Below are 22,964 nucleotides of genomic sequence, written 5' to 3'. Positions count from 1 at the left end.
GGTGCTACCATAACCAGCTATACCTACATTAAAAACAAACAAACCAAAAACAGCTGGGTGGTGGTGGTGCAGGCCTTTAATCCCAGCACTCAGAGGCAGAGGCAGGCAGATCTCTGGGTTCAAGGTCAGCTTGGTCTACACAGTAAGTTCCAGGACAGCCAGGATTACACAGAGAAACCCTGTCTCAAAAACAAACAAACAAACAAACACCCTTCAAATCACCATATTGTTTTGTTTTTCTATAATGAAATGTATGAGAATAAGTATTTATGGGGGGAAAAAAAGAGGTTTACAGCTTTGGAGGCTGAAAGCCCACATAGCACCAAGCTCTGGCTGTGCCAAGCTCTGGCAGTGGTCCCTGTGGTTTCGTCAGCTCATGCAGGTTGTGCCACAATGGTAAGAAAACACACAGAACTTGAATCCTAAGGCAGGATAACAAAGTGTGGCTGTGAACTGAGGTCCCACAAGAACTGTGCAGAGAGAATCTCTCATGCACTATGTGAAAGCATTCACCTGTCTGTAAAATGTTGATTAGCCAATGAACAGAGGCAGGATTAGAGGGTGGGAGATCTGGCAGAGAGAGAGAGAGAGAGACAGAGAGAGAGAGAGAGAGAGAGAGAGAGAGAGAGAGAGAGAGAGAGACAGAGAGAGAGACAGAGAGAGAGACAGACAGAGACAGAGACAGAGACAGAGAGACAAGGGGAAGAAGGGAAGACTGGACCAGACATAGAGAAAGACGTTTGCATGAAGCTGAGGACCAGTAACCAGTCACTTGGTGAGACTTAGAATAGAATAAACGGGTAGTTAAGTTATGAGCTACTCAGGGAACAGGCCCAAGTTATTGGCTTAGGCATTTATTCATATATAAGAAGTCTGGGAGCTGTTGTGTTGTTTCAGGGAATGAAGAGACTGGGTAGAAAAACACAAGGTTTCAGATGGATTTAACTACAGAATGTGTTCTCTTTCCCAAGAGTCTCCCAATGATCAGAAGATTTATCACAAGGCCCCATCTCTTAAAGGTACTATCACCTCAAGATCACCATACCATGGGAGACAAATTACAACATTCAAGCAATAGAATATGTTAAGATGATCACATACCACAACCACGGGAGACTCATCCTAGGATTTGGAAGGTGATATAAGAAAAATCAACCAACACAATGTCTCATGCTAACAGAATAATAACAACAACCAAAGTCCCACGTGACTATCTCAAAGGATGTAGAAAAGGTAACTGACAAAATTCAACACTCTTCTCAGTACTCAAGATGCACAGGTGGGAGAATCAGAGATTTAAGGTTATCTTCCAGTATAGTGAGTTTGAGACCTGCCTGGGCTACATGGGACCAAAAAGGGAACAGGGGCAGGAATGGTACACACACTCCCGGCACTTGGGAGGCAGAGGCAGGTGGCTCTTTGTGAGTTTGAAGCCAGACTGGTCAACATAAAGAGTTCAAGGCCAACCAGAGCTATATAGTGAGACCTTGTCTCAAAAGATAAAAGGGATCGAGGAATGAGGCCGGCCTTAGTGACCCATACAGGTGATCTCAGCATCCCACAGGCCTCTGCAAGAGGACTTAAAGTCTGAGGTCAGTCTGGACTGCATAGTGATTTGTAGTCCAGCCTAAATTATAAATTAAGACTCTGTTTTAAAATACATACATATATCAGATGAAAAAGAAATGAATACATTTCTATTTTCAGACTACATGGTTTTAAATGTAGGAAATAAAGCACACACACACACACACACACACACACACACACACACACAAATACTCAAGATCATGAGTTTGAAGCCAGCCTGAGCTATGTGGTGAGACCTCACATAATCCTCACCTCCCACCGGAAAAAAAAAAAAAGAAAAGAAACAATTTTACAGCAAAACACACTCAGTGGAGAATTTCCTAAGCACAAGAGAGACATGCAAATGTCTTATGTCAAATTTACATCTACAGAAAACTATATATTTACACAAACAGGTAGAAAGTCTAAGGAGAGTACTGAACAAATGGCACAGAAAGTGGGTGGGCCTCTTGTTTAAAATGGCAGGCCTTTTGTTTAAAATTTGAACAAGAATATATTTATATAATACTTGTTAAATTTGGGAATACACTAAGTCATCTATATGAATCACCTCTAAAATTTCTAGTTGATTAAAAGCTATGCAAATTACATTTGAAGCAAGATATTTAGTGATTCGCACAAGCACCACTATGGCAATGTTGCTACAGTTTCTGTGCTACTTGGATCTTCAATAGAACAAGCCTAAATAATTGACTGACGTAGTCAATGGATGTAAACACGTTTCCATGTGACTGTGTTTAGTTTCAAATGACATTATCTTCAGTTCTAACAACACTCTGCCGAGGACTCTGAAGTCAGTTAGATGGGTGTTTTAATACTTCCATCTCAAGTTTCACCTTCAATACACCTTCAGTACACAATAACATGTGACTTTAACACCAGACACCTACTTTGTGAGATTCTGAGGAACAGTCATCACGAATACTCTCAACTTCATCTTTACCTAAGGGAATTCTAAGTCGCCCAGCTCTGTTCCTAGGTTTAGTTCTGCAGAACTCGGATTAGGTTTGGAAAGGACTGAAAAATTGCAAGGTCGGGTCAATTTAAGTTGAAAAATGGCCAAGTACTGTTTTGAAAGAAAAGTGGTTAAGTTTAACGAATGGGAAAGACACTTTGGTTTGGAAGAAAGATGGAGAGAAAGTCGTTGGAGACAAAGTCTTTTGGAGATGTTTATAGCACACTAATAATCCAAGCCCTCACCTTGCTTTACCTGTCCTCCTCCAACACGCCCTTGCATGCTTGTTACAGGCATGGTGATGTTCACTTAAACATGCATTTTTCTTATTTCACTTTGGGGGGAAAAAAAGTGGTGGTTGGGAGGGAACAGCAAGCTTTGAGTTTGCTATTACTACCGTTTCAATGTTAGGAATAAGAAATTAAGATTCCGGAAAGTAAAATGACTTGAATACACTAGTGAAGGACTCAAGACCTGAGGCCAGGTCTTTGTGACTCCTTTATTCAGCAAACTTGACTAGAGCTGTTTCTGGACGAGGTGTTCTAGGACCCCAGGGAACTGACCATAGGCCAGGCAAGGGATCTTTCCTCAGGGAGCCCATCTTCCGGTTAGCCATACTGGACCCTAGAGAGCGAGAGGTTATGACCACAGTGTAACTGGCATCCATTCGAAGTCACATCCCAGGGTTACCTTAAGGCTCAGCCGGTCTGGCCCGCAGCCCGGAAGCCGGGGAGGGCTGCACCTCACTCACCGCCGGCACTTAATCCGTGGCCACAGACGCTCAGGGACCCGCCGGATCGCCCGCGACGACTGTTGGCCCCGCGACACAGTCACGCCCACGCTCAACCCGGTGATCCGCTTCACCCCGACCGGCCGCGCGGCCGCACAGGCTTCAGGAACCGGTGATTCCACTGCCATTCCCTCCTGCCTGAGCCGAGGGCACGCAGATGCACGCACCCTACTGTCTGAGGGAACCACAACCCCTCCCACCTCTCACCTAAGAGTGCCTCCATGCCTGTCTACTGCCTTGAAGAGACTGCAACGCCCCAGTCTCCTGGCCGAAGAGACCCCGACGCCCTGTCTTCTGTCAGATCCCTGAGAACCCCCTCCCACTCTCACCCCGATTGTATTTTTCTAGTGGTGCTGCTGGGGTGGACCGTGACTTTCACTTTACTAGCTGCCGGCTGTCGCCCCTGAAAGGTTCTTCGACCTAACCTCACTAGGGCTTGGGTTCCTCCTGCTGAGGCGAGAACAGAAAGTTGGTGACAGGAGTGGCCCTGAGGAGATACGGGAACTTGAAATAATAAATCCCGCCGCGAAAGTGAAATTCTTGATGTTAGAGCCTCAACTGCTTTGAAACACATTTGAAACACATTTGTCCAGAGGCTCAGAACCCCAGACTAACGTCTGCTGCTTGCTGGACGCGGACAAGGGCGTGCTTCATGATCAGTCGCGGACGTACGGAGAAAACCCGCAGGGGCAACCCATCACGCAAGCTCAAAGCAGCCCCGCGCCACCCCGCCCCGCACGCGCGCGCCCACTGGAGGTGCGACCTGCGTGGAGTACTGCGCAGACGCACGATCCGGAATGTTGAACAGGGAGGGGGGGTGCACGCGCGACGTGGAGCGCCCTCTGTCGGAGCTGAGCAACATGTGCCAAGCACTGCGCAGACGCTGAAGCCAGAGCCTAGGCGAGGCCGAGCGGGCCCGGAGCAAACCCAGGGCACCTGCAGGGGCGGCCCAGTGCGCACGCGCGATCCGACGCGCCCCCTCCAGGAGCCGGAGCTTCCTGGAGCGTTCTTCCACCCGCGCCTGTCGCAGGCGCCTTCTCCCTGCCCGGCGGCCTCAGCTGTCAGCTTTGGCCGCAGCCGCCCCTGCGAGGCTGGAGCGGAACAGGGAATCTAAGGGAGGGAACCTTGCGAGAGAGCTGCACCGACCGCCGCCAGCCTGGCGATGAGGGTCGGTGAGTGTCACTAGGACTTGTCGCTTGCGCGCTAGCTCAGGGCTCTGAGATTTCCCGTCCTTGCGCGTGTCTCCACTGTGCCCGCGGGCAGCGCCCCAACCTGGGGCCTCCGAGCCCCTGCCCACCGCCGAGACCTGCCGGTTCCCGGACTGTCCCTTCGTGTTGCTGCAGGTGTTGCTGTCGCCGCGACCTCGGTGCTGGGTGTGTCCTCACCACAGCGGGGTCGCTGGGTGCGGGTGCGCAGGAACCCGCACAGACGGCTGGGACGTTACCGGGTCTATTGTGCAGGCCCGGCAGGTGGACAGACAGCCGCCGCCCTCAGGCGCTTTGCGGGCTGCGACACAGCAGGCCAGCGGAGTGCTCCAGGCTCAATCGGCCAGTGTTGGTCCTGGATGGAATTCCTCCCAGGTCTTCAAGCTTCATCTTCGTTTTCACGAACTTTAACGTAGGGTTCAAGGGGTGCTTTGATAGGGGTTGAAGTTGGTGAAGCCCTCGGTGTGCATGACAGGACTGGGAAGGGAGAACCATCGGTGTAGGCTCTGGTTCTGCATCAACTGTGCCCGGGTCAAGTGCCTCGGTGTTGGGTTATAGTGCTCTGAACGAACTTCGGCCAGTCCCTGGGGGTTAGGGCCCGAGCCTGGGTCTAGGGCAGGCGTTCCTGGTGCTGCATGCCTGAGCTTTCCCTGTGTGTGGCTCATTTGAGCCTTGTCTTAAAGAATATGTCTGTCTGTCCCTTTGCCTCCAGGCCTGAACGGTTTTTGTGTTATAAACGGGGACTTGGTGTTTGCACCTCAGGAGCACTCAGGAAATGCTCTCAGAATGAGTGACTGAGGCTTTGTGGTAACAAAGTGGAGACCCAGGCAAGGTTTGAGGAAGCGAATTCCACCCTTGTCTCCTAAGCATCCTTTTTTGTTCAGAAAGTTTTGGTGTTGCCGTTAGTGAGCTTGAAAAGACTGAATCCATTTTAGAAAGCTTGACTCATGGAAAGTGAGAGATGGGGTGGGGAGAGGAAAAGTTGATTTAAAAAAAAAAATGAGTGCCTTGGAAATCCCTGTCACCCACATTGATTTGAATTGAGCCCTTGCAAACAGATAACATCTTCCTCTAAGGTGGCATTTCACCATTCTGACAGGACAGCCTTTTGGAGCATGACAAGGTAGCTGGAGTTCTTTTTAACAAGCCACTAACTTCCCTGTTATCTTGACGAGGCTGTCACATAGAAACTATTTTGACTTAGTGCTGACTGGGAAGGCCTTAGTTTGGCCTTTATGGACTTCACGGTTTCTCCTTCAGCCCTGCTTCTGGCAATTGGCAGGAGGTTCCTTTGCTACATTGTCTGTCTAGAGCTACATTCTAGGACTCTCCGGTATGCCCCTCAGTCTTCTAATGGGCAAGACTCCCGGCATGATTCTGAGTCACTAGATGGTCCCTGCTCTTAGAGATCTTCGAATGGCATTCAATTTACTCACGAGAAAGTGGCTTAAAACAGAAACAGTGGCAAAATAGGTCAGCGAGTAAAGGTGTCTAGCAATCAAACCTGACAGGTTGGGTTAGATCCCAGTGACTCACTTGATAGAAGGAGAGAACCAGCCCCTGCAAACTGTCTTTGACCTCCATATAGACACCAAGGCATAAGCATGCCTCCCCCCCCACACCACAGCACAAATAAATAAATAATGTGTTTGGTTTTTATTAAAGAATGGACTAAGTGGCACAAGACACATGCATAACAGATGCCACAGGTGTCTAAAGGGGCAGGAGATCTGAACTGAGATTGCACGGTAGAATTGCCCAGAGAAATGTTCCTGTGCTCCGGCCAGAGCCCACACTCTGCATGGGTAGGCCTCAGACATCAGTTTCTATCTGAAACACCCCTAGAAGGTTCTGCTTTGCAGTTAAGATGAAGAACTCCTGCTTGCCAGAGGCAGTGTTCCAGAGGGCCTGGCACTGAAGTAGGCTAGGAAATGATAAGGTCTCATCAGTAGAGCAATATGTTGGATGATACTCTCAGTCTACTGAAGTGCTGAAGGCCCATACTGTGTGTGGAGAGAAAGGCCTGTGGGCTCATTCCTGCATCAGTGCCATTCCCCGTGAACAGCACAAGGCCTGGAGTCAACAGGTCAGTGGTCACCTTTGCAGAAGCTATAATGAACTTCTTGCTGCTTAACTTGTTACCGAACATCCATGGTTACCTCTCTGGGGACTCTTGTTGCTTCATTACGTCATTCCCCATGCCTAAGAAGGCAGAAAGGCTGGCTATCCAGGGAATGGGACCGAGGCTGTGGCGTGGGAATTAGGCAGGAAAGCAAGCAACATCATACATTTTATGAAATTCTTTTCATAGAGCCTGCATTGGGACCCATCTTTGGCCTAAAATATACCTTGCTGATTCTTACCAAGAGCTTCCAATTCTAAGGAGACCCACTGCTTTCAGCTCTGGATAAAGCAGGCAGTGATGAGTGTATGTTCCAGAAACTGCAGTTCTCTACCTGGGCCTGCAGAACAAGTCACCCAGTTTCAGACCTGGCTTCCTCAGGCTTTAGAACAGAAGCTCTGGTTTGCAGGCCATGATTCACATAAGGGCCACTGTGTAAACAAATCATCTTCATACTGTGTCTTGTGTACTACTGTATAGAAAAGAATTAGATTGTGTGTGTGTGTGGTCGGTCTGATAATGAAACCGGACAAATGAATCTAGAAATATAGATGAATATGAACCTTTTAAGGAGACATGAGGTGAGGCCGGGTGGTAGTGACACAGGCCTTTAATCCCAGCACTCAGGAGGCAGGCAGGTGGATCTTTTGAATTTGATGCCAGCCTGGTCTGCAGATTGAGTTCCAGGCCAGCCAGGGCTACACAGGGAAACCCTGTCTCAAACAAACAAACAAAAAACCAAAAGTGATAAGAGATAAAGTTAACATGATTAAAATCTTCCAACATTATTAATAGAACAAAGAATTATAGTATAAACATGTCTTGTATACTGAATGTCATGAGGTCAGGCTCACATGGCTGAGGTGAAGCGTAAGTTCTAGGATGTGAAACCTGGTTCTAAGTCTGTCTGTTTCAGAAACCACCTGTTGTTGAAGGTAATAAACAGGACACACCTGCGTGGGCACAGACCCGTGCTTCTGGGTCTGAGCTCATCTACCTGCCATGCAAATGCTCTGGATGGATTTGGGCTGGTGTGTATTTGCAGGGAAAAGGGAATGGCGCAGATTCGGGTCTTGCATGTTTTTTGGCATAGATCTGCATATGTGCCACTCGTATAACATCCGTGGCAGTGTAAGATAATTATTAATTGTCTTATGCTTATCAACTTTTCAACATTAGTTAACATTCCAACTGAAGTTTCCCCCCTCTCTTTTCCCAGTCCTTTCCCCCTCCTATCTGCCACCCCCTGAAATCCTCCCCCCATCCACTCCTCTTCCCCTTCTCTTCAGAACAGGGGAAGCCATCCTTGGATATCAATCAGTCTTGGCATATCAAGTTGCAGCAAGACTAGGTGTGCCTTCTCCCACTGAGGCTAGACAAGGCAGCCCAGCTAGGGGAAAGGGATGCAGAGGTAGGCCACAGAGTCAGAGATAGCCCCTGATCCTGCTGTTAGGGGTCCCACATGAAGACCAAGCGACATAACTGTAACATATGTGCAAGGGCCTAGGGCAGTCCCATGCAGGCTTCCTGGCTGGCAGTTCAGTCTCTGTGAGCCCCTATGGGCCCAGGTTAGTTGGTTCTGTGGGTCTTACGTGGTGGTGCTCATCTGCTTTTTGTTGCTGTTATAAATACTTGAGGCAGTGTTTATTTAAAAGGCTTATTTTGGCTCATAGTTTTAAAGGTCTCAGCCCGTGATCGATTGGCCCATAGCTTTGAAGCCTACAATAAGATAGCTCACAGTGGTGGGGAACGTGATTGTGAGCAGATGAAAGCTGCAGACATCAAAGGTGTTCCAACGGTGTGAGACCCCCACCTATTAAAATTTCTACCAATAGTACCACGCTAGGGACTGTGCCTTTAACATATGAGCCTTTAGGGGACACTTGAGATCCTAGCCATAGCTCATCTGTGTTCAGACATTCTCACTAGTGTTCTGGTTTTGGCATGGATTGTTTGAAAGTTGCAATTCTCATGCCTTCTTACCTTGTCCTTGAAGGAGCAGGTTTGAGTGTGTGGGTTTGATGAGGGAGATGATTTTTTTTCAAGGAGTGTATGTCCATAGATTTGTATTTGTATTTGTGTTTGTGTGTGTTTGTGTGTGTGTGTGTCTGTGTGTGGTATAGGGATGTTGTGTGGGGTATGGTTGGGATATGTAGGTTGTGTGTGTGTGTGTGTGTGTGTGTAAGTAAGCGAGAGGTCAACTGTGGTATTTTCTTCTATTGATCTCCACCTGTGTTTTGAGATAGGGCCTTCACTGGACCTGCAGCTCATTAGTTTGGCTGTCTCTGTCCTCCCCTGTCCTGCTCTGACTCCCATTCCAGCACTGGGCTTACGGACACACATTCTCATGCCCAGCTTTTTGCGTGGGTGCTAGGGATCTGAACTGAGGTCCTCCTGTTTATGTGACAGGCAGTTTACCCAGTAACATCTCCTCAGCCTGAATATGTTCATGCCTTTTTCAAAGATTTATTTTTATTTTACATGTATGAAATTTTGTCTGTCTGTAATATCTATGTGCACCTGTGTAGACCTGGTACCCATGGAAGCCAGAAATCAGCATCAGACCGCCTAGAACTGAGTTATAGAACATTGTGAGCTGCTACCCAGGTGCTGGGAACCAAACCTGGTCCTTTGCAAAAGCAGTCAGTGTTCTTAACTGCTGAATCATATTATTATTATTATTATTATTATTATTATTATTATTATTATTATTATTATTTCACACACTATCTTTACACAGTTATTTGTTATTTTTAATACATTTTTTATACATTTGGTTTTTTTATACATTTTTAAAGGTCTGTGGTTTCATGAAAGAAACCCACACACTCTCTCTCTTTTTTTTTTAATTGGCGAGTAAGTTCCGAGCTAGCCTGTGAACTCTGTGTCACAAAAGGTGCTTGTCATCACTTCTCAGATACCTACAGAGTTTGTAAAGCTTTCCTTAGTCTCTTGTGAAACGTTTTACTACATTTGTTTTTTCAGTGTATAGATGTGCCTGGGTGGGGAAATCAAAGGATGGCTTCTGAGAGTCAGTTCTGTCCATCCACCACAGGCGCCTGGGGTTTGTGCAGGTCCCCCGGGTAAGCAGAAAGTGCCTTTACATACTGTGCTATTTTACCTGCTCTGTCTCTGTCTCTGTCTCTCTCTGTCTCTCTTTCTCTCTCTCTCTCTTTTTTTTTTTTTTTTTTTTTTTTTTTTGACAGGGTTTCTCTGTGTGTAGCCTGGGCTGTCCTGGAACTCACTCTGTAGACCAGGCTGGCCTCAAACTCAGAAATCTGCCTGCCTCTGCCTCCCAAGTGCTGGGATTAAAGACATGCACCACCACTGCCTGCTGGTTTTTTGTTTTTTTTGTTTTGTTTTGTTTTTTTTGTTTTTTTTGTTTGTTTGTTTGTTTGGTTGGTTGGTTGCTCTGTCTCTTTTTAAAAATCACATCCATCATACCTTTTAAAAAAGGTATCTTGAAACATGCAAAGTTTATACCTAGGATGCTTAAGCAAACTCCTGAGAGTGGCCCTGCCACCGCCCATGCTGCAGGCTCTTCCTCAGGATGCCACAGTCACACCTCATGACTGGAAAACCAGAGTCCATCCATGTATTAAACACAGCTTTTTTTTCTTATTTTTAGAGATTACAAGAAAATTGCTCACTGTTCCTCCACTGTGATGTGCTGTCTTGTTCGTTCTGCTTGGGAACAACTGCTAAGGTTCACAGATGAGGCCCAACCCTAAAAATGGACGTTTTCACCTCCCTTTTATTTGATTATATGTATTTCGTCTGTAGAATCCATTGCAGTTGACATTTTCCAATGTTTATCTAGCCTCAGAAAACAGGTCGTAAAGAAAGTCAGACGTAGAAATAAGCCACATGTGCCTTGGCAGCTGGATGCTCCCTGTAACTCCTTCTTGGGCCTTGTATCTGCTAGGCACAATGGCACATGACTTAATGCTTGCACTTCAAAGGTAGAGGCATCTGGATCTAGCCTGGATCTTGAGGCTATCCTGGTGTACATAGCAAGTTCTAGGACAGCCAGGTTACATACTAGACAGACTCTGTAGTAATACTAATAACAATAATCAACCTCGGGTGGGTCCTGCTTTCATCTCTGTCTCATTGTTTGCTCCTGTCAGGCTCATGTCCATGTTCAGGGTAACAGAGTGTTTCTCACAAGCGTCCCTTCATTTTTCATGAAATGAAATCATAGGTCCATGATCCTCCTGTGACCCCTCAGTGATAAAGCAACTTGAGCATCATGGTCAGCCAGCCCTCTGTCTGTCTTTCTTGCTGTCCTGTATACATACAGCTAATTTCTGTCTACTCCAGGATTCTATTTGGAAGCATTAGGACATGTGGCCTGGATGGAGAGGGTGTGACCTTGTTGGAGGAAGTGTGTCACTGGGGGTGGGCTTTGAGGATTAGAAAGCTCAAGCCTGGTCCAGTGGCTTACTCAGTTTTCTGCTGCCTGTTGATCCAGATGTAGACCTCTTGGCTCCTTCTCCAGCACCATGTCTGCCTGTATGTCACCATGCTTCCTCCATGATGAGAACAGACTAAACTTAAGCCTGTAAGCCGGCCCCAGTTAAATGCTTTCTTCTGTAAGAGTTACATGGTGTCTCTTCACAGCAATGGAAACCCTGAGTAAACTGTCTTAACTTAATATCCAACCATTATAAGAGAGACAAGCATTTACAGACTGTGAACTCCTTGGATTGAGAGCATTATTGTGTCCACTGGTAAATCCTTAGCATGTTATACAAATAGCCATCACAGTAAGCATTTGGCAAAAGTTCATTGAATGAATAAGTGCTTTGTTTTGTGTATCCTAAAAAGCCACAGATTCTGTCAGCAATTATTAACTAAGTACATTCAGTGCATGCACACAGACCTTTGGTCCTGGCTAGCTGCTGGGAAGTCTCCAGATTGATAATCAGATGCTTTCCTAAGAGCATCTTAAGTAGGGCAAAGCAGTTCCTCATGCTGAAGGAAGGACACTGAGAGTGGCCAGTCCCGCCCACTAGGCCACTTCTGTCACACAGCTATGTGAAGCACCGTGGCCATCAGTCTATGCACAACCTCAGCAGGCCTACTCATGGCTTTATTAAGGTTCCTTTCTTCTCAAGGCCTGTGATTTTATGAGGGGAAATGCACCAGTGCTGGGCACAAACACATGGCCTGGCACCAACTCCCTGTCCAACTTTACTCACGGGTTTTGAAGGCCCCTCAGTACCCTCAGCACTAAGCTCCATGCTTGCAAACATTTATATGGCACAAATCAGGTGACAGGGCTCAGGGAAGCTGCCATGGTGGGTAAGTGGTAGAGTTCTTGCCTGGTGTGCATGGGGCCCTGGTTTCAGTCCGGGCACTGATTGGGGTTCTTCCAGCTCACTGCTGAGCGGATGCACCAGAGTGCTCATGGGCTGGTACAACCCCGGTCCCCAAGCTAAGAGCAACCGAGAAAGACTGACTTGCCAGGACTCCTGCTACTTGCCAACGGAGGCTCAGAAACCAGCCCTTGTCTTCCACTCATTTGATTGCCCACTTTGAATGCAAACATTGAAATCCTCATTGCCTTGTGCAATGTTTGATATTTTAAGTGGGAACAAGCAAGGCTTTGGAAGTTGGGGGGCTGCCTTCTCTTTTCTGATTGTGTCCTCAGAAGCTAGCTGAGCCCTCTTCAGTTGGACATTCTCAGAGGATTCTTGCAGAGGGTGGAGGGCTAAAGTGACCCAGTAAAGTCTTGGTGCTTGCATTAGAGTAGCTGGCTCTTGTTCCCTCCCCGAGGTCAGCCTCAGATCTCAGCCACTGCCGCTTCTGAGGACTCTGTGCCCCTGAAGTGTTGAGTGTGTTGAGGAGCTTTAACTTCCTTCCCTTGCGTTCATTGACTTTCATAACCAGGAAGTGTTTCAGATTTTGTAATTCTAGGATCTCTTCCTTTAAATGCTTTTACTCAAACAGAACATGCACAAGTGCAAATATGCCTTCTCAGAGACTTCAGATAAGGCTTAATGAAGACAAAGCAGTAAGCAGGGTTTTGGGGGGGAAATGGGAGCCAATTAAAGCAGTAAAGAGGAGGTGGGGCTGACTCTAAGGTCTCCTTCCAGGAGTGATACGTTAGGAGGATGTTCACTGTGTCTAGAACATGAAAGATAGATATAGAGATAGAGATATAATGTATATTATATCTGTTATTATTTATATAATGTATATATACATTATATAAATATATAATGTATCTATATGTCCGATATATAAAAGAGAGAGACTAAGACAGGCTGACGTTCAAGCGTTGACACAGCTTACTTGCAGTTTGGTCTTGGCCAGTACTTTCTTTTGGTCTTCATCTGTCAAGGATGTTAATACTAGGAGTGAGAGCCAGATTAGGAGGCCATGAGCATACAGTGCCAGGCACCACTGTAAATATGCCTCCGGTAGATCTGCATCTCTCCATTGTCAGCGGCGCTGTTCTGTTTTAGTGGTATCCTTTTCCGAGTGTTGCCAGGGGCCTTGAACCAGGCTCTTGTGAATGTTAGGCAGGTGTTCTACCACTGATCTACACTCCCTAGTCCCTAAGGAGCAAGCTTGGAACTCACGTGGCTGGAACTCATGTGGCTGGAATTCACGTGGCTGGAACTCACGTGGCTCTCCTAGTTTCTAACTTGGTAAAAGGTGTTCTATGGTTATTTTTCAAATTATGATGAAGCACCCTTCATCTTCTAAAGGTGTCAGCGTGCCATGCCTGTGAGCCCCAGGTCCCTCCAGATGTCCCTGGAGATCTCAGCGTTCTTGCTCCCTAGAGCTGCTGCTTCTGTCCAAGGGTCCACTGGCTCCACCCCAGGGTCATCTGTGTAGAACGGCTGCCGCCAGGCCACTTCACCCATAGCCTTGCAGGAACATCTTCAGCCAACCTTTCCTGGAACTAAGGTCAGTTTCTGCTGCTGCCTCTGCAGTCTGCCTAGTGGGTGGCGGACTGTGTGTCCTTTGCTGCTCTGAGCTTGAAAGGAGTGGGAATAAGCAAGAGAGTGTTTATATTCTGGGATGATAGCCAAAAAAGGGAACCATCTATGTCTTTAACTAGAATATTTTCATTTCCTTTTTGAGACAGGATCTCATGTAGCTCAGGTTGGCCTTGAACTAACTGTGTGGTGGAGGAGGTTGACCTTGAGCTCCCCTTGGTCCTGCCTGCTAGGTGCTAAGATTACAGGCATTTGCCACCATGCTACCTTCAGACAGTACGTTCGACTGAGCCCAGAGTGCTTCCCAGACAAATACTCTAGCAACTGAGTTACACCCTGACTCCCAAAGCCTTTTATATCCCTTTCTGGTGGAGGGAGAAAGTTCATCTCAGTCAAATGAGCCACTGGTCTGAGTTGAATTTACCCGGAGCCTCCTGATCCCCTTTTTAGCTGAACTGTTTATGGAAACCTTTCATAAACACAGATCTGGGATAATGAGGCCGCTTAGTGGGTAAAGGCACTGCAGTTATAAACGTGATGACCTGAGTTTGACCTCTGGGACCCACATAGATGGAAAGAACTGACCCCCAAAGTTGTCTTCTGACCTACACCTACAGACAGTACATACATAGAATAAATAACTAAAACTGTCATAACATTAAAAATTTTAAACATAGCCACAGGTCTTACCAAGTCATCAAATCATTGCTCTTTATCAACCATCTGTAATTATCTTTAAGACTTATTGATAGGTTTATTGCTCTTGTTTTGGTGTTGGTGGTTGGTGTTTGTGGGTTTTTATTGTCTTTGTTGTTGTTTTTTTTTTTTTTTTTTTTCCAGACAAGGCCTCACTCTGTAGCCTGGATGGCCTGAAATTCACAGTGATCTACCTGCCTCTGTTTCCATCTCTCAAGTACTGAAATTAAAGGCATGCATCACTGCTCCTGGCCTGGTGGACTTTTTGCTTTTGGGTTTTGGTGGTTTTAAGACAGGGTTTCTCTGTGTAGTCCTGGCTGTCCTGGAACTTGCTCTATAGACCAGGCTGGCCTCAAACTCAGAAATCCACCTGCCTCTGCTTCCCAAGGATTAAAGGTATGTGTCACCATGCCTGACTTTGGTGGTGTTTTAAAAATATACTTATTCATACATTGGCTGTTGTAGGTAGAACCCCCAAGTCATACATACTACACAGACAAACCCTGCCTGCAGCCCTTACAAATTAAAATTATAAAAGTTTTTAAGATTGCTTACAAAGTTGCCAAGCAGTAACACTTTGTACTGCCTTACCCACCCCCACCCCCACCCCCGCCACTTTCAGTCATGTATTTAAAAGCCATATTTTAAAAGTAGGTATGGCAGCTCATGCCTCACTCAGGAGGCTGATACCACAAGTTTGAGGCCAAGCTTTCAAGACTGTATCAAAACAATCCATATTTTAAATTTATGTGTGAAATTTCTTTACACCTTCCATGTATAAATTAGTTTATGTTTTTAAAAGGCAAGATGTTTAGTCCTGTTTAATGTCTGTTTTAAAGACAAGATGTTAATTTTTTTAAAGTGCTTTTGGATTTCTCTTTTTTTTTTTTCTAAAACACACACACACACACACACACACACGAGTGCAGGTGCCCGCGGAGGCCCCAGGACCTGGAGTTCCAGGCATACGTCACCTGCCAGATGTGGATGCTGGGAATGTAACTTGGCCTTCCCCAAGAACAAGATGGAGTCTTAACCTCCATACTATCTCTGCAGCCCTAAAAAGGTTCTTTATAGAAATTATTTTTAACTGTAAAAATAAAAACAGGGTTTTTGTTGTTATTTTCATTTTGCTTTTTGTTTTTGTAAGATAGGGTTTCTCTGTATAGCCTTTGCTGTTCTGAAACTCATTCTGTCAATCATGCTGGCCTCAGACTGATAGAGTACCTCCTGCCTCTGTCTCCAGGGCTCTAGGATTAGAGGTGTGCACCACCACTGCCTGGCTAGGGCTTAGCTCTTCACCCCATGGCCTGTAGTCTCTGGCTGCCTACATTAGAAGCATGTTAGCTTTTGCACATTAGTGAGTGATTCATGAATCATCTGTGTGCCTTCGTCTGACTAAGAGTTGGTGTTTGGTTAGTATTAGCCATGAACATAGAGCTGATTAACATGAGTCAGCCAGGCTTTTCCCCACTTGGGGAAGCTGAGCTGGAAGCACTTTCTCTGCTTTCAGCTCTCAGGAGCCCCGGTGCTTCCTTCGACTTCCATCTTGCCCAGTCTTCACACCCGGACTTCCATACCTTCAGATTGACGAATGGGACCCTCCTGACTGGGTGTTGCCAGGTTTACCTGAGTTTATTCAGACCACCTACTTCACCAGCAGGTTAGCAGCTCAGTGTCTCTGCTTCGTATAGTTGAAATGCAGTAAAACTTGTTTCAATATGAAAACATAAATTTTGTTTTTGCTGTCGCTTGTATTTGATAAACTCTTAGCAGATTTTTTTCCTTCCAGTTCTGGGTGCCAGTATTAAATGTTTACATTTATCTGTAGTATAGGAGAGACACTTTTAGAATGCTTTGTCTCATGCCAGATGTGATGGCATGTGCCTATTTCAGGAGGCTAAGGCAGAGGATCACTGTGAAGGTAAGAGTAGCCTGAGCTACCTAATGAGTTTGAGACCAGCCTGGGCTACATGCCAAGACTCTATCTCAATAAGGGTGGTGTGAGAGAGAGGGGGGGGCTGGTCATGTGTAGTAAAGATTTGGGTTCCAGTATTTGTAATAGTGAGAGGAAAACTTGGCTCATAGATTTAAAAGAGGACTGATTGTTTCACTTCTACAACTGCCCGAGCCACTGGGCTCCTGGGTCAGCAAGGCCATTAAAAGCCTCAGTCCTAGGCCTCTGCTTCTCTCTTCCTCCACATAATCCTCTCAAGTCTTAAAAAACCACCTTAGCCAAGACAGGATAAGTTGAGTTTTCATGTTTTTAGTTGGTTAATTTAGTGCATGTACACACACACATGTTATGGTAGAGGGGTGGAAGTCAGAGGCTAATTTTTAGTTCTTTTACCTTTACCTGTGTCCCAGGTATCAAACTGGTTGTCAAGCTTGGCTGCAAGTACTTTTAGCTGCTGAGCCCCTCTCTGGCCTTGAGGGTTTTTTTTTTTTTTTTTTTTTTTTTTGTAGTTGTTGTTGTTGTTGTTGTTGTTGTTGTTTTACTGGTTCTATATTGTTAAGAATAAAGCCAGTCAAGGCTGGAGTTCTGTGTCAGAATATTTTGCTATTTAATGGGGCATGCATAATAACTAAATAATAACTAAATAATAACTAAAGCATCCGAATAGTGTTGTTCAAGTAATAAGTACCACAAAAGCAATACGTACAGAGCACGTGGCTGTGTGGGTGAGAGAGCTTGGTGGGTAAAGGCATTTGCCTCCAAGCCTGATGACCAGAGCTAGATCCTCCAAACCCATGTGGTGGGAAGGAGAGAACAAACCCGGACAGGATAGGTTTGTCCTCTGACCTCCGCAGCATGCCATGGCACTTGTAAGTGCACACATGCATACACATGAAAATAAATAAAATACAGTAAAGTACGCTGAAAAAAGAAACATGGAAGTTGCCCCAAAGTGTGTGCATTCTCTCTGAACATCTAGAATGGTATGTTTGGAGCATCTGAGTGGCTTGCTTTCCTCTAAGGGCGTGTTCAGGTTTAAGGTGGCAGAGAGGAAGGCAGGAGAACATGGAGAAAAGGGCCTGTAGCGATTCCTGTAACCGCACTCTGTTTCCATGGCGTTCCAGGCGTCCGTCCGTCTTTAAGTCTTGATCGCTGGTCGGTGTTGGCACTGTGCCCGCAGGAAGATGGCGGTGCTGCGGCAGCTCACGCTCCTACTTTGGAAGAACTATACTCTGAAGGTGAGTGCAGGCCCAAGGATGGGAGGCCTTTGTCCAGCGGATCCCCAGGGAAAGTCCTAAAAGGTGAGCGCTTGTGGATGTCACCAGGCTGGTCATTTCTCTTGTAGAAACGAAAGGTTCTAGTGACAGTCTTGGAGCTCTTCCTGCCCCTGCTGTTTTCTGGGATCTTGATTTGGCTTCGCTTAAAGATACAGTCGGAGAATGTGCCCAACGCCACCGTTTACCCGGATCAGTCCATCCAGGAGCTGCCCCTGTTTTTCTCATTCCCTCCACCTGGGGGGAGCTGGGAGCTTGCCTACATCCCTGCCCACAGCGATGCTGCCAGGACCATCACGGAGACAGTTAAAAGGGAACTCATTTTCAAGATGAGAGGTGAGACCAGGGGACTTAGGAGATTCTTGTGGTTTCAGGATGCAGGGAAAGCTGAGCCCACACTCTGTGACTCATTGTGTTGGCTATATGTCTTTGTTAATCCCTGGGCTACCTTGTCTCAATACAAAATGAGACTCAGAGGCATGACCTTCCATCTGCCCAATGCTGAGGGGCCTAATGAAGAAACATGCGGCGCTATTGGTCATATCAGGCTCCACAGCCACATCTTGTGAGAACAGGGACAGACAGGCAGACTCAGTCCAGGCAAGCTGTTTATTCTGAGAGCATAGCACAGTTTGAGTACATAGGACATACAACCTTCCTGGGATGGGGTTTCAGGGGACAGCTCTGATATCACTGGAAGCCTGTGGAGGGAACCGACCAGGTAATGTGTGCTAACCTTTTCTACATCTTTGCTTTCAAGATAAAACGATTATCCCTTTTTCCCTCTTCCTGTTAACACATACATCTCATAGCTTGTTTTACTCAACAAATGATTACAGCAAAGCCCTGTATATAAAAGAAGTTGGGGACAGAGGTCACTTGACCAATTCCAATTTTTAAAGCTTGGTAGCACATACCTTTAATTCTAACACTTGGGAGGCAGAAGTAGGTAGATCTCTGTGATTTTTGAGGCCAACCTAGTCTACATAATGAGTTCCAGGATAGCCAGAGCTATATAGAAAGACCCTGTTTTTTTAGTAATAATAATAAAATAAAAGATGAAGCTTGCCATGGTTGGGCATGAGAGAACCCGGGTGCAGTGAGCAGGAGAGCACTGTTGCTGCCGTAGCTTGCAGCCCCTGCCCTGCTTTCTAACAGTTTTCTGTGACTTGGCCCTGCTGCGGGCCTACTATGCCACTCTGATCCACACTGTAGCAGGAAGACTCTGACTGAGCAGGTCTGTCCGCAGCAGCCTAAGTCTCTGCCAAGACAAAAGCCACTTATTTTTTGAGGGTTTCCAAAGCTTTTGCCAATCTTGTCAGAATGCCGTCTTTTATCTGAAGTGTCCTGACATTCTCAGGCTTTTCAAGGGGCAGGGATGGTTGGGCAATGTGTGGTTTGGTGCTTTGTCCACAGTACGTGGCTTTCCCTCTGAGAAGGACTTCGAGGACTACATTCGGTATGACAACCACTCCTCCAACGTGCTGGCAGCTGTGGTGTTTGAGCACACCTTCAATCACAGCAAGGACCCCCTGCCACTGGCGGTGAGACATTGACCTTCCTGCACACACTGTTCTGAGCCTCAATATCCCCTCACACTACCAGCAAATATGATGCTTTACACCTTCCTGAGAATAAAGACTAACCTGTCCCTTGCAACCAGTATGATATTCAGTCCCTACTGAGGGAGCATGGTGGTGTTGACCTATCAGTTCAGAGCAGTTTTAAAAAGTCTACCCACCCTTGTGTTGGGGACCACTCTGCCAAATGTTGGAACCCACACTGCCAAAAGCTTGAGAGCCAAAATTGTTAGAGCCCACACTGCCCCAAGCTTTGGGGGCTAAATTGTCCTGGCTCATACTGCTGCTCTGGCCCGAGGGTCAGGGTTCAGCAAGAGAGAGAGTGAGGGCAGACACGAAGAATGGAGACCAGACAGTGTGATTCAGTCCTGTTTATTCTCAAGTCTCTCTTCTTCTCTCTTTCCAAGTCCCTTGTTCCTAGTCCAAGTCCCAAGTCTCGAGTTCCTAGTCCCTAGTGCCTCCAAGTTCCAAGTTTCCATTCCCCTCTTCTGTCTGCCTCTCGCCTTTAATAAGTCTCACTTCTTAAGTCACGCCTTTAAGTCACACGCACCCAAGGGAAAATCCTGGGTATATAAAACAAGATGTTATCAGAGTGTGCTCAGCTGTTGTAGGCTGTTGAAAACAAGTCTCTTGTCAGGGTATATGGCTCAAGATGGCTACAAGGATGATAGCCACCTTCTGTCGGCTCCCCACACCCTTGGACAATCACTTTCGGCCCCTTTCATTTGGGTGTTTTACAGAAGGTCTCTGGTCCTCTTTAGAAAGAAGCAACTAGAACAGGGAGGAAAATAGCAGTGGTTGGGACTTAAGCATGTCTTTAAAAAATAAACACAGGAAGCCCTTTGCTTTCTAGATGGTAACACTGAGCAGTTGTCTCACACATGATGGTAGCCTTCCATTGATCCTGCAGATGTGGCATTGGAAATATGATGTTGCTAGGCATGGTGGTGCATCCCCTTAATCCCAGCACTTGAGAGACAGAGGCAGATGGATCTATGTGAGTTCAGGCCATCCTAGTCTACCTAGCAAGTTCTAGACCAGACAGAGATATGCACTCAGATCCTGTCTCAAAAAAAAAAAAAAAAAAAGTATTTATGTTGGTCGGTAACAAAAGAGAAATGGCTACAAACATCCCAAAAGTCCCCCTCTGGGTTCCCTGTACACGCTGGGAAGGATGACTCCATCTGGGGCTGGAGAGATGGCTCAGCAGTGAAGAGCATCTGCTGCTCTTCCAGAGGACCCAGCTTGAATTCCCAGCACCCACATGGCAGCTCACAACTGTCTGTGACTCCAGTTCCAGAGGACCCAACACCCTCACACAGACACACATGCAGGCAAAACACGAATGCACATTAAAAAAAATCATTAGAAAAAAGGCATGACTTCCTCTCATGTTTTAGGGCAGCTGGGGTAATTTCAGGGCAGAGCATGTGACACCTCCTAGTGAGGAAGCATCCTCAGGGCACTCAGGCCTGGACTCTGCAGTCTAGAGCCCTCAGAATGGATGGTTGTCAATTCTGTTTCTACAGGTGAAATACCACCTGCGCTTCAGTTACACTCGAAGAAATTACATGTGGACCCAAACAGGAAATATTTTCCTGAAAGAGACAGAAGGCTGGCATACCACTTCGCTTTTTCCGCTTTTCCCAAGCCCAGGACCAAGGGAACCTTCATCACCTGATGGTGGTGAACCGGGTGAGAAACACAAGACTACTGCTTTAGGTTGTGTTTTTAAATCTGGAAAATAAACTAAGCTGGGCAAGAGGGGTATGGGCTGGGCAAGGCCTTACACTGGTCAGTAGACCTGTGTCAGGAGAAGCTGCAGCTGTCACATCAGTTGCCATATCAACAAGCTGGCTGACTGTGATGGGATGTAGTTTCCCAGCTTGTCCTGTTTCTTGAAAGCAGCAGAAAAGTATTGCTTAAGCCAGGTACAGTGGTACACACCTTGATTCTTAGTACACAGGAGGCAGAGACAGGCAGATTTCTATGCACTAGAGATCAGCCTGTCTTATATAGTAAGTTCCAGAACAGCTAAGAAATCCTATCTCAAAAAAGGAAATCTGGGGCTGGAGAGATGGCTCAGAGGTGAAGAGCACTGGCTGTTCTTCCAGAGGACTGGGGTGAATTCCCAGCATGCACATGGTGTCTGAAACTCTGCGTAGCTCCAGTCCAGGGGATCAATGTCCTCTGGCCTCTTCAGACACCAAGAAAGCACTGATGTGGGACACAGACATCCATGCAGGAAAAACACCCAGACATATAAAATAATTTTAAGGAATACAAAAGTAAAGTAACTCTTACAGAAAAAGATTGAAAGATTTCAGTGTGTACAAACTCAAAATTTGCTCCTAAAAGAAAAACCTATCACCAAAACATTTGCAGCAGCTGACAAGTGGAAATGTCATAAGCCAGGCATGGTGGCCAAACCTGTGAAAGACTTTCCCGAGTTGTTTAGAAGTTTATGAAAGCCTGCAGGGTAAGTGGAACGGTTAACAACATTAGCATATGGCAGGCCAGGTCTAATCTCACTTTTGTCCCAGACTCACTAAGAACGCCTTGATCAATATATGACCTCCCCCAGGGAGGATGAGATGGTTCAGGGTAGGAACATTGACTGCTCTTCCAGAAGACCCAGGTTTGATTCCCAGTACCCACATGGCAGCTAAAAGCTATATATAATGCCTGTTCCGGTTGACCAGGCATGTACATGGTACATAGACATATTGGCTGCAAAACACCTATTCGTGTAAAACATTTTTTAATTTATTTAGTTTTTTAAAAAGTATCTCCTTTCTGGGCAATGGGGACACACACCAGGCCAGCCAGGGCTACACACAGAAATTTTGCCTTGAAAAACCAACCAAAAACCAAAAAAGGAAGGAAGGAAGGAAGGAAGGAAGGGAGGGAGGGGGGAGGGAGGGAGGGAAGAAAGAAAGGAGAGGAGAAAAAAGAAAAGAAAAACTAAAAGTCCACCAGAGTCTAACAGAACAAGAGAACTTACAATACAACAATAGTTTCCGTGGTTTTATTTATTGTGGTCACAAACATTTCCCCAGTGGAAACCTAATGGATTACAGACTTATGGCTTCATGCCTTAGATGTGTTCTCAAGCTTCCTCATGCTGTGACCCTTTAATACAGTTCCTCATGTTGCAGTGACCCCAACCATAACATTATTTTGTTGCTACTTCGTAACTGTAATTGTGCTACTGTGCAATTATCTGATATGCAATATCAGATATGTAGGGTATCTGATATGCAATCCTCAAAGAGGTTCCAACCCACAGGTTGAGAACCACTGCCCTAGACTATCAAGTTGCCACAGTTATAAGGATGGAAGCTGCTGAGCTGCAGGTAGTCTTCTGAGGAAACTATGTGAGCAAATAGCAGGCAGTTATCTGTAGAGAAGACAGTCATGAGAAGGCATGACTTAGAAGACAAAGTTTTGGGGGTCCCATGCTCAGCTGAACCCCTCCCTGGGCCTAAGTGTCTCTGTCTGTCCAGTGAGGCTAGCATTCACTGTGAAGTGTCCAGTGAGAATCCTTGCTCCACCAGCACTGGCCATGACACACACCAGTAGCATTATGATCATAAAACCAGAGCGAGACAGAAGACTGTCAGCACTTGATAACTTACATTAGGACTGTGGCTAGTATTTTGCTTTTCTCTTTTCTATAGGTCACCCAGGTGACCAGACAGTTTTGTGTCTCAAGATATTTGTATCTAACCACTCCGGCCTGTGGCCTATTCCCTCGTTTGTCCTGAGGCTAAGAGCTTGGATCTCTGGCTGCCTTTTATCTCCTAATCCTAAACCCACTTCTTCCTTGGGTTTATCATACA

The 22,964-nt window shown here is 46.3% G+C and overlaps 2 protein-coding genes across 5 annotated transcripts in view; one reads left to right on the top strand and one right to left on the bottom strand.

The window, feature by feature from the left end:
• The window catches only part of LOC117711791 (ATP-binding cassette sub-family A member 17), a 77,053-nt gene extending 72,899 nt beyond the window's left edge, over positions 1-4,154 (bottom strand). Inside the window, exon 1 of the mRNA XM_076937214.1 lies at positions 3,236-4,154. The gene's annotated coding sequence lies outside the window, so the exon portion shown is untranslated. The remainder of the gene's footprint in view (positions 1-3,235) is intronic.
• A 140-nt stretch (positions 4,155-4,294) lies between these two features.
• The window catches only part of Abca3 (ATP binding cassette subfamily A member 3), a 55,169-nt gene continuing 36,499 nt past the window's right edge, over positions 4,295-22,964 (top strand). The window contains exons 1-8 of one of the 4 annotated variants that reach the window (XM_076937215.1): positions 4,352-4,507; positions 13,382-13,583; positions 14,456-14,543; positions 15,825-15,974; positions 17,393-17,506; positions 17,614-17,878; positions 18,959-19,086; positions 20,652-20,817. In XM_076937215.1, the coding sequence (XP_076793330.1) occupies positions 17,453-17,506; positions 17,614-17,878; positions 18,959-19,086; positions 20,652-20,817 (613 nt within the window). In that variant the 5' untranslated portion in view covers positions 4,352-4,507; positions 13,382-13,583; positions 14,456-14,543; positions 15,825-15,974; positions 17,393-17,452. Of the gene's footprint in view, positions 4,508-13,381; positions 13,584-14,455; positions 14,544-14,563; positions 14,708-15,357; positions 15,378-15,824; positions 15,975-17,392; positions 17,507-17,613; positions 17,879-18,958; positions 19,087-20,651; positions 20,818-22,964 lie in introns of those variants that run through there. The other 3 variants (XM_034506099.2, XM_076937216.1, XM_076937217.1) reach the window with 3 other exon arrangements.

The sequence above is a fragment of the Arvicanthis niloticus genome, chromosome 6, assembly GCF_011762505.2.
Source record: "Arvicanthis niloticus isolate mArvNil1 chromosome 6, mArvNil1.pat.X, whole genome shotgun sequence".
Classification (NCBI taxonomy): domain Eukaryota; kingdom Metazoa; phylum Chordata; class Mammalia; order Rodentia; family Muridae; genus Arvicanthis; species Arvicanthis niloticus.
This window is presented reverse-complemented; position numbering and strand designations above follow the sequence as displayed.